Raw genomic sequence first — 11,605 nt, 5'->3', positions numbered from 1 at the left:
CCTGGCCTGTGTTTCCCTCTGTTGGCGGAAAAGGAAAATATCAATATATCAATAATTCGTATTTATTTCTAAATAAATAAATAATCAAATAGTTTGCAATCAGCATTTATAGCAATTTATTTAATGTTCTCCTACAGAAAGCTGATGTTACATAAAGGAAAAGTACAAGTTCAGACTCAAATACCTGTGTTCTGTAAGGAAATTACACAACATTTTAATAAATCGTGCTCGAGGCTTTTAAATCATTTTAACACAATCCCTATATGTTCTTAAAGCTCATGCATTTTAACGATATTATTTATATAAGTGTTAGTTCTCTCTCTCTTTCTCTTTCTCAAGACACTGACGTCAATGAAGGATTACTCCCTTCTCACGCTCATCCAGACCATGCGACGCACATAAAGAAGAGATGTGATTGGCTGGAAGGGGCTTGGAGGCGGGCTCAATCGTCTTTTCCAGGCTTCTCATTGGTCAGAGCGGTACAGTATGTGACGAGTCTGAGCGATAAACTTTTCTGTCCGTTCCGCTCGCTTGACACAGACGGAGAAGAGCAGCCAGACTGTTTACTACACCATCCTGCTGCTCTCCCTACAGAGATTCCAAAGATCGAACATGCAAACGATACAAAGACACTAGTTCACTCAGAAAAGGTGAGTAGATTTCTGCATAATTCTGTCGATTATATCTATTTCATTCGTTATTTTCCCGGAGCGCACCAAAGGGGAACCGAATTCCCACCTAGAAATACGATTAACGCGCAACGATTGTGCTTTGTCTTTGTGATCCTTCATGTCGTCACTCATAACCGAGCATTTATTCTTGAATATATGCTTTTTAGTCTTTGTTATTTGCTGTAATTCGAGTGAATGTGTCTGATCTGTCTGTCACTGCGGATGTTCGTCCGTTGCTCTCGTGTCGTCACGTGACTCCTAGTGCCGCAAACGAACCAAACCAGTCGACGAAATCCCGTCTATATATATATGTTTTTGAAAGATTTCAGAATCGAAACCAAAAAGTATATGATATTTATCTAAAAAAAAAAAATTACATTATTTTTTTTTTACATTCTTTTATAGTTTGACGCCGAGTGACGTAATACCATCGTTTGTTACGCACAGTTACGCATCAACAAAACGCCAATGCGCCCTTGGTCATTCTGTTTCTGCCAAGATGAGATAACAAGCTAACTAGATGTTCCTGTTTATCTCTGAGCAGTGATTGTTTATGTAAATAGCATGCTCATGCTCAGTTTGAGGGGACTGACAGTCTGTATGTTAATTGCTGCATAATGAATCATAGTCTGCAGTGCACATAGTCTTCTGTTGTGAACACAGCCACTCTGTACTATTGATAGGATCTGAGTCCAAGGCTTGGTGAGGTCACCGCTTCTACTGATGTCGAAACTTCAGCATAATGTGACCAGAAATCCTCTTTCTACATTGAAGACCATTCAGAATTATCCTTGCATTCTGACTTGATTAAATATTTTGCAAACAACGTAAGCATCTAAGATGTTTTTACCAATGACTGCCAGTTTTAGGGTGCTTAAAAGCGTCATATAGACTTGTTTTTCCCTGCTCAGGCTGATGTAACACTGACAACTAATAGCCTTTGACTATGGAGGTCAGTAGGCTAATGTCTGAACCTGCTGTGCTTTTTAAATACTCTTTTTCCAATGACGTACCAACTTAAGGCAAGACGCCGCAGGTTGATTAATCACAATAAATTAATACAATTGTTTTGTATTGTTATGTTTGAATACGCAAATTAGATACTTAAACGTGCACTCATTTGCACACACTTCCAGAACAGAAATGTGATCAAAACCGGGATTAAAAATTGAGATTTATACATCATCTGAAAACTTTCCATTGATGTATGGTTTGTTAGGATTGGACAATATTTGGCTGAGATACAACTATATGAAAATCTGGAATCTGAGGGTGCAAAAAAAAAATCAAAATATTTAGAAAATCGCTTTTAAAGTTGTCCAAATAAAGTTCTTAGCAATGAATATTACTAATCAAAAATTAAGTTCAGATATATTTACGGTAGGAAATTTACAAAATATCTCCATGGAACATTATCTTTACTTAATATCCTAATAATTTTTGGCTATTGCTACAAATATACCCCAACGACTTAAGACTTGGTTTTGTGGTCCAGAGTCACATATATTTCTAGCAGTTCCCTCTTTAGCACAGGAAAGATATTTGCTTAAAATTCAGAACATCTTTGCAACCATATGCAAAACTAGTTTATACAAAATTGCTTGTCATGTTCTCAGGAGTTCTACAAAACTTTATGACCCTTCATCTCTTTCTCCGCAGATGGATGACGTGGCCTCAGCCTCTGTTCTCGCAGGCCCGTCCCAGCCCACGTTTCCCCGCCCGCCGACCTCCGAGCGTCGGAAACGCAAGTCTGGCACCGCCAACATCTTTCAGGGAGTAAACCTGAGGCAGCTCAGACGGCTCTTCCAGGCGGCGGGGGACCCAGACCCCGAGCAGAGAGCCCGGATGGTGTGGGGGAACCGGCGAGCAGCGGGCGGAGAGGATGGAGCAGACAGGGAGGAGGAGGACGAGGATGGAGCGAATGCTGAGGTGGAGACGGGTTTGGCACAGGCGTTGGTGGGACTCCGAGTCCGAGCGCGGAACCGAAGTGGCCTCAGGGTGGAGTCTCATAAAGACGGCACAGGAACAAGATGGATGCGAGCGTTTGGTCATCTCAGGTGAGAGAGAGAGAAAATATGGGAACATACAGTACTCTATTGTATTGACACAGCAAACTAAATGTAAGTTGAATGTAATGAATTCAGTCTGCAGCTCTGAAATTAACTTAATGTACAGACTCAAACTGAAATGTAAAAAATAAAGGCTGTGTCGTTTTTTTTTTTTCTTTTTTTTTTTTGGTAAACTGTTACTTAAAATGTAACCAACATCATTGTAATGTTTATATATATCTCGCAAGACTGTCAAGATTATGTCTAGGTCACATTATACCCCAAAATGACAAGAATTTAAACAATAAGAAAACACATTAATACATAAAGCAGATAAAGCTTACTTTTGCACAATTTGCACAAAAAAAAGAAAAGAAAACAAAAACCATATTATAACTATTTATATAAAAAATATATATATAATGTGTGCATGTATATATTGTTGGTAAACAGACATCACTACTTGCACTGCAAAAAAATAATGATATTATTTTTATTGGTAAAATATTTATACATACCATAATGGTGGTATCTGTTCACCGCCTTCATGCTGTTTGTAAGTCATTGTATTGCAGTATTTTTTTAATAATATAATACAGTGTTTTATTACCTTCTAGTAATTACCATATTACTGAACTAAAAATAAAAATATTGAATAAAAATTTTGTACACAAATAGTTGCAAAAACAACAACTATACGTTCTTTTTTACTCAAAACATTTTTTCCTTTTGATTTTTGGTTTAAATGCGAACTTAGATGTGATGGTATTTAATTAACACTAGCAGATTGAATAGTGTCTATTCTGATGCACATGGCAGCAACACACCACCTTCACCGGCTGTGTGTGTGTGTGTGTCTATGAGTTATGGGAAACATGCTAATCTGAACAAATTTAGGTCATGAGATCAGCCACAAACCTGCTACGTTAAAGACCCTGTAAACAAACAAACAATCTTAGGCACGGGTCTCACACACACACACACACGCCTGTGAACATCAGACTGTGTGAGAGAATACTGTAGTGATCTACATTTAATAAGTGCATGCATTATTATTTAATTACCTGTAAGAATCAACGAGGGCTCACTGGGACAGACGTCTGAAGTCATAACTGGAGATGAAGATAATGACAACGATGAGGATGACGATGCATCTGCTTTGGGAGCCTGTGGGGGGCAGAGCTCTTTTGAGGCTGGATCATGTGACCAAGCTGACTTCCTGCCCCCAGAGGAAGAGACTCAGGGGCCCTCGGATGGCCCCAGATGGAGCTGGAACGCCGTTCAGGAGAAGGACCCGGAGCGATACCTGCACCGGATCCGACACTGAGGCAGCAGAGCGGCATCCAATCAGATTACTGCCTGAGAGACTCGCTGTCACCATAGATTTACTTGAAGCCACCACCTCAACCAAACACTAGTCTTAATCGAGCAACGATCAACACTACAGCACCTGCAGTGGCCAGGAAGGGACATTAACTATAATCCCGCAGGATTACACTCCTTTTATACATTAACACACTGTTTACGGGTTTGTGCCATTCTTACATCCTCAGACCTGATCGCACAATAACAGTCAAACACTATTATAAGGATAGTTCACCCAAAAATGACAACTGTGTCTTAATTTACTCACCCTCATGTCAAATGACAAGATTCCTTTTTTTGGGTGGTGATCTGTTCCTTTAAATGCAATGATTTAAGTCTCATTGACGCTTCCAGAGCCCCTATCAGCTTTTTTTTTATAATATTATTACATATATATATATATGAGTGTAAGGGGCTGAAGAATGCTGGGTTTCTGTTATTTAATGATTTGTCCTTGTATTTGGTTTCAAAACACTAGTTTCTCAGTATCTTCAGGGAGCATTCTGCCTTCCAGTAGTGTTTAATGGTCAATATCTAACAATATAAAAGAATGTATTTGCATTAACTGCAGTTCTCTTCAAATCATTAGTGTTGTTTAAGATACAAATAGTCTGTACATAAGTAGTATCACCTTTAGATGGATGCTGGACACTATTAGTGTCGATTATTTAATGTCTTCTTCTGTCACTCAGACAGACAGTTACAAGCAATATGGATGAAAACATGTAGCCGAAGTCAATGAACACTACTACATGCACAAGAAACAGAGTTGTTTTTCTCCTCGTTATTAAGTTGGAACTTCCAATTAAACTGCTTTTGAAATTTAACTCGAGTCTTTTCTTTTATTGAGTACCGCATGGTTATACTTTTAGCATCTTACATTAAATACATTACATACAAATGACACAGTCCATTGTCACGTTTTAAGGTCAGTTTTGTTGACACCTGTGAATACATTGTTGAAGAAAAATTACTATAATTTTCATATTTTCAAATGAAATCAAACAACGAACAAAAAGAATGTCACTGCGAGAATGGAACGTTCCAGTGTTTCTGCACGCGCTCGGTCGAGCGCTGAGGTGACTCCGCCTCCGGGTTATGAACGCCAGACATGCAGGCATAAAAAAAAGAGAAAAATATAATGCTAATGAAAAAAAGAAAGAAAAAAAAGCAGGAGTGACAAGAAAACGCTCACGAATGATGCAGTTGAGCCGCACAGCGAGCAGTTTCGGTGTCAGGAAGGAGCCGTCAAGCATCGAGGTTTTACTACAGCAGAAAGTTTCTCCTTCATCGTCTTTTTAACATGCAGGTCATTCCGAACGCGGCTTTGTGTGTGTTCATACAGTGTGAAACTAAACAATGCAATCCTTCACATCATAACTACTTTTTCATCACATAATCCAACCCTACTCTGTTCCCAAAACAAAAAACCACCGAAAACGCAACTATAATCAGGCTGTACACACACATCACCACCAGGTGAAGAAGGGTCTTCTGCTCTGGAAGCTCTGTGTGTAGGACTCGCTGTTGGCTCGCTGCGGCGCTCGCGCTGTCTCCACGATCACCGGCGGCATCTGCACCAGCTGCAGCGGGGTCTTCCCCTCCCTCAGCGCCTGAGTCAGGTTCAGGATCTACAGCAACGCAGGACAAGAAATGAGCTGAATGATGTCAAATCATAGTGGTTTTCATTCAGCTGCCCTGCTCTCGTAGGCCTCCTTTCACATCAGTGTGAAAATGTAGTAAGAGAAGAACGAGATCAAGAAGGAGAGCTGCTCTGGGAGTTTAATTAGTGTCAAGAAATGCATTGCGGGAAATAGTCATCAGTAACTGTTCATTTTTGGCAAATTAAGATGAATAGTGTTTTTTCCAACTGTGAGCCATATTAGAGTTTATATGAACCCTTTCCACTTCTGAAAACCTTTAAGGGCATTTTCAACATTTAAATAATGTACTATGGCTAATTAATAGAGAAAAGCGATGAGATGACATTTTTCCCCACACCATTCGATATTGATATTCTTTTATACCATTAATAGGGAAGGATATGTAATCCATATGTATTTGTAAGACCTCAAAAATGACTACAAACATGATTAATTACAAGTGAACTCCACAGAAACCTTTTAATTTAGGGCCTTACGAAACCACTTTTATTTTTCCACCAAATTCTATGTTTTCATTTTTATTTTTGTTGGATTTCATGTTTTATGATTTAATACAAAATCATCATCAAAACGGTGTCTACTGAAATTAATTCATAGAATTTTAACATTTTACTCAACCTTTAAAAATTTAATGTAACCTAATTTACAATAAAACCCTTTTTTTTGTATTTGTCAAATAAGGTTTTGCACAACAGAGTTTGTATAGTGTATAAATTAATCGTGGATGAAAAAAAAAATTATTACTTTAAGAAGTACATTTTACTATCAAACAGTAAAATACTTAATGTTAACAGAACTTTTTAATGTAAAACCAAAGTTATTTTGGCTCTTTATCATGAAGACTGATTTTCAGTGTGAAGCGGAAATGCTCATGACTCTCAGAGCAAAATCAAAAGTTTATTATAGACATTGTGGATGTATTTTTTTGATGAATATCAATATTGATTTATTGCACAGCCCTATTGTATAAAATATCATAATATAATGCAGATTTTTGCTTTTAGTATCTTTAATCACAACTATAATACAGTTATATATGACTCACCTGACCCCTCATTACTGACACCTGCTTCTTGAACTGTCCTCTGTCGAATCCTGGGTCTTTCTGTCAGTGTTAACGTCAATACAATGTCAATACCGAGAATTCATTTCACAGAATAGAAGTCAAACATGTTGGCGGGTCCCAGCAGAATTAATCTGAGTTTCAAAGCAATCTCTGTGACTCACCTTAAAAAGCTCATATAGATCTTCTTCGAGGTCTTTGATGAAGTTCGGGTCGGATAATTTGGGCAGAACTAATTCTTGGGTCTCTTGGGAAAATGCAACTTTCGCTTGCGGCAGCCAAGCCCAGTAAAATGGGTCTACAGGAAATACATTCAACAAAACGGTTGAACTGACTGTGCATAAAACAACATCAAATGAAACCAAACACCTCAGAATACATGTTTTCAGTGACAACATTTGTATTTAACACTCATCGAGCATACTGCAATGTGATTGGCCAGTAGTTGGTCATGTGTTTGAGAGGTGGATGATGATTGGCTTACAGGCTCTCCATGAATCTGGGTGTTTGAGAGGGAAGGCCAGACCGTTGTCAATGGCTGCAAGTTTAATGATGGGGTCCTTCACCACCACCCAATCACTGTCCTGCATGAGAAAACCATTCGATAAACACAAACATGAACATAAAAACACAAAAATGGGTCAGGAAGTCTCTCAAAACGGCACCTGGTCACTCACCCTGTTGCTTGATGTATCCATCGGACAGTCATATTTGATGAGCCAATTGTCATTACCTCGATCTATAGATCCATACAACAAAATAAAGGCAATATGTAGTTAAAATGTGTTTTTGGTCATTTCGTTTGGCCTTAATTCTGTTGGTTACCATGGTTACCTGTGTTTCTGATGATGTAATCCAGCACCACCAGTCTCTCAAACTGTAGCTGGAGTTGGCGATTAGTGTTTTCTGGTAAAGGCTCCGCTTCAAACCGGCGCAGCCAGAAATCAGCATCTTTATACCCCTCTACGAAAAGCTGGAATGAGCCCACCTACAAACAACCAACCCATAGAAACGAGTTCACGAACCTACAACGGCCAATAGAAATCAGTTCATAAATCTACACCAGCCAACAATGTGTATAAACCAACTCATTTTCCCTCAGCTTTCGTTTTGGAATCTTGATTTGAACCCAAAAACAGTGTTTGTAAAGGTGCAAGAATCTTTTATGAGTGAATGAACAACTAATCCCACTGCGAATGGTTTGATCAAATTAGCCATGACGGTAAAACGCTAAACTTGGATTGACTGAGCAAATGCAAGAAAATAAAGATGCGAATATTTAAATAAAAATATATTTTTATGTTTAATGAATAATATTTAAATACGAATAAAACACTAAATTGTCTCGAAAGAAGAAATTAATAAAAATTTTACTTCTGAAACCGTACTATTGCATTCTATATAGTTTATAAACCTAGTGTTATTATAATTAACTAAAGCTAATACCATTAAAAACTTTTTTTTAATTTAAATGAATATGGAACATATTCTCATATATGTATATATATCTCTCAATGATACCAAAATAATACTGTATAAACCTGCAACATCTAAAAAATATAAAAAAAGTTCGATAACATCTAAAATGTCTCCTCTTTCTCCAGGCAGATAGGTGGCGCTGTCATAAACCTTACCTTGGGTGGCAGGCCAATCCGGTGGAACCGTTGGCCCACCTTGGGCACTTTTTCTAGCGCTAACCTCTTTCCTCGAGACTTTACTCGGTCGATGGCGTTGTAATTAAACGTCTCGCTTGCTAAATACACCACCTGAGAGAAAGAGAGCACAGAGAACGCTTTACACAGGACACATCTGTCTTCTCTGTCAACAGTCAGCAACAGAGATGTTGTGGGAAAGTGAGCAGTTATGTTTAACTGTGTGGTTTACTAGTGTGTTTTCATGCATGCTAACAACAGGAAATGAAAGAGGCTGACTAACAAACACCAAAGCATCACGATTATCACCCTACTTTCTCATGTCCTCATTCACCTCGCTTTTGGTTTCGGTGAAGATGCACAACTGTGGGTGTCGTTCTCATACCTTTGTGCGTGGCACGATGTTGAGCTCTAGTTTCTGGTCCACTAAACTGGCGCCGGCCTCTGACAGATAGCCCTGATTCAGGACCAGACAGTCCCGGCCGAAACAACACGGACAGCAGAGCTTCTGCAGCCATTTGGTCCATTTGGGGTTCAGCTGGCCGTAGGGTTCCTCGTTCTTTGGTTTGAAGACGCCGATGATTCTGTTGGAGAAGAGAGGGGACATTTCAGGTCAGGTTTCCTGAAGCGTCACCTGCGGTTCAGAGCTAACATCTGCTTTAGCATGACAGTAAAACAGCATTTTTCACATGAGCAAACCAATGCTACCGTACACTTTACATCTCACATATTAGACTAAAAAACACATTCATAACCAAGGTTAAACATGTTCTCATACCCTAGTTTAACATGCTACAACAACCAAAGGGAAGCCAAAAGGACAATTTTTTAAAAAAAAAGAAAAAATTAAACAAGGATGCATTAAAGTCATTCAAAGTAAAGACATTCATGATGTAATGAAAGATTTGAACATTCTATTTAATCTAAGAATCCTGGAAAAAATAAAATGCATCCCGGTTTCCATAAAAATATGAAGCAGCACAACTGTTTTCAGAATTGAAAATAATCAGAAATGTTTCTTGAGCATCAAATCAGCATTTTAGACGGATTTCTAAAGGATCATGTGACACTGAACACTGGAGTAATGATGCTGAAAATTCAGCTTTGATCACAGAAATAAATTACATTTTACAATATATTCACATAGAAAACAGTTATTTTAAATAGTAATAATATTTCCCAATATTGCTGTTTTTTTTTGTATTTTTGATCAAATAAATGCAGCTTTAGTGAGCATAAGAGACGTCTTTCGCAAACATTTTAAAATCTTTCCGAACCCAGAAACTATTTCACAATAGTTACACATTTAACCTTATTTTTAAGACACCGATTTCCCAACTCAGAGTGACTTTTAACAAAGACTTCATCTGGCCTCCATGACTCATCTGTGATTTGATTTGATGTGAGTGAGAAACTGACCCGGCGCACCACCTGACCATACATGTGGTCATGTGCCTTCTGACTCATGTGAGCTGCCTCACTAGTGAGCAGATGAAGCGTCCAGCACGTTCACCACTGAGAGGACGAACACCAGCCCTGCACCGCTGAAGATCAAAGACATGAGGAACATCTCACAAGAAAACAAAACACCAAATGATTTCAGATCAACTCAGTTCTGCCCCCTACAGGCTGGAGTATATAGCATAATTCACTCTGATCAGACTAATTTAAACTAATAATCATGTCCTAAATGACTGGCCAGAAGCTCACTTCTTGTCAAATTCACCAGGATTACACTATAAATTAAAAAATGTGTTTGTTTGCAGCTTGTGAGCAGATAGAAATTGTTATTTTTGGTCACTTCACAACTTACTTTGATTGTCATTTTCAAATGAAACACTCAAAACTTTAAACTAGACTAAAATTAAACTAGTACAGGATAATGTGATTTGACCGAGGAGTAACAACACTGGGAACTCCCACAGAAAACATGTAGTAAATCTCAGTTCCTCTTCATTTTGATGTTGTAAAACTGAAAGAGTCTGTTTGTTAAAGTCCATCTTTTCTAGAGGGATTATTATCAGTCATTATAAACTTCCTCTCACACATTCACTCAGGCACAACAGAACAACCCATCGCTCTCTGATAAATATAAGCAATATTACAACTCACTTTCACCTTTGAGTTCTTTCCGAATCTAACATTTTGAAGGGAGTCAAACTACAACCAGATCTAAAGCCGAGAGTTATGGCGTTTTGTGATTCTGTGGCTGAATGAAAGCAAGCCCAATGTCTAACACACTTCACCAGCCATTAGAAGTCATACTGCAGAATTAGGCCGCTTAACGCATGTGACAGGCCTTAAAGCATGTCAAACCATCATGGTAATTCCACGGTTTCATTAAAAGAAGAGAGGAACTGAGTATGCACTGAAGAAATGACCACTGTTACTAAATAACCCTGAACGCTTCTGTAATCTCACAAAGAGAAAGTCTCGCAAGTCTTTTGTTTAATGATCAATGATGATGGCATTCAAAACAACATCCCACAGGGGATGCCAGTGTTGTTTTTGTTAACTAAAACTATTAAAAATCATTTTCGGAAACTAAAACAAAGCTGAAATAAAATTCTATATTAGATGAAAAACTTTAAGAAAAATTTATATGTTGCCTTATAAAATTACTACAGCTGTATCTGAGTAAAAAAGCTAAACAGAATGACAGAAGCACATAAAAATATGTTTTAGCTAATTCAAAATATTAATGAATACCATAATTGTTTAAAATAATAATTAAATAACACTATGCTATGTGCATCACATTTCTGAACACTGTTTGCAGTTAGTCCGATCTTCACTGGCAATGATGCACAAACAAACAATCAATCAATCAATAAATAAAGTTCATGTAATATTTACCTTGCCTGTCTTTGTTTTTCACACATCACATCTCTTCAGCTCAAGCCTCACTGATACTGTAAACAAGTACACTAAACATAATGGTAACACTTCACAATAAAATCCCATTAGTTCCTACATCAACTAACATTTGTTACAGTATTTTATCATTTAAAAAACAGAACTGTTCAATGTTAGTTCATTTTAACTAAGGTAGTTAACTATTGTTTACAAATGACACCTTATTGTAAGTTTTATGAGAGCTGTTATCTTGTATTAAGGTTTCATATAAAAGACGTAGTGCATA

At 37.8% G+C, this 11,605-nt stretch overlaps 2 protein-coding genes across 3 annotated transcripts in view; one reads left to right on the top strand and one right to left on the bottom strand.

The window, feature by feature from the left end:
- The first annotated feature begins 495 nt into the window (after positions 1–495).
- LOC109078747 lies at positions 496–4,911 on the top strand. 2 transcript variants are annotated; one of them, XM_042763730.1, is made up of 4 exons: positions 504–650; positions 1,355–1,498; positions 2,331–2,728; positions 3,791–4,911. In XM_042763730.1, the coding sequence occupies exons 3-4, from the start codon at positions 2,331–2,333 to the stop codon at positions 4,044–4,046; spliced, it is 654 nt and encodes a 217-aa protein (XP_042619664.1). In that variant the 5' UTR covers positions 504–650; positions 1,355–1,498; the 3' UTR covers positions 4,047–4,911. The 2 variants fall into 2 exon arrangements, with proteins under 2 accessions (XP_018949500.2, XP_042619664.1); XM_019093955.2 differs by lacking the exon at positions 1,355–1,498 and having other exon boundaries at positions 496–650.
- A 591-nt stretch (positions 4,912–5,502) lies between these two features.
- The window catches only part of pi4k2a (phosphatidylinositol 4-kinase type 2 alpha), a 7,239-nt gene continuing 1,136 nt past the window's right edge, over positions 5,503–11,605 (bottom strand). The window contains exons 2-10 of the mRNA XM_042763710.1: positions 10,174–10,175; positions 8,849–9,047; positions 8,446–8,577; positions 7,646–7,799; positions 7,489–7,550; positions 7,296–7,395; positions 6,976–7,109; positions 6,794–6,853; positions 5,503–5,715 (exon numbers count right to left, since the gene is read on the bottom strand). Of these exons, the coding sequence (XP_042619644.1) occupies positions 5,554–5,715; positions 6,794–6,853; positions 6,976–7,109; positions 7,296–7,395; positions 7,489–7,550; positions 7,646–7,799; positions 8,446–8,577; positions 8,849–9,047; positions 10,174–10,175 (1,005 nt within the window). The 3' untranslated portion in view covers positions 5,503–5,553. The remainder of the gene's footprint in view (positions 5,716–6,793; positions 6,854–6,975; positions 7,110–7,295; positions 7,396–7,488; positions 7,551–7,645; positions 7,800–8,445; positions 8,578–8,848; positions 9,048–10,173; positions 10,176–11,605) is intronic.

Source organism: Cyprinus carpio, chromosome A1 (assembly GCF_018340385.1).
Source record: "Cyprinus carpio isolate SPL01 chromosome A1, ASM1834038v1, whole genome shotgun sequence".
Taxonomy (NCBI): Eukaryota; Metazoa; Chordata; class Actinopteri; order Cypriniformes; family Cyprinidae; genus Cyprinus; species Cyprinus carpio.
The sequence above is the reverse complement of the archived record's forward strand: the minus strand, read 5'-3'. Positions and strand labels throughout refer to the sequence as shown.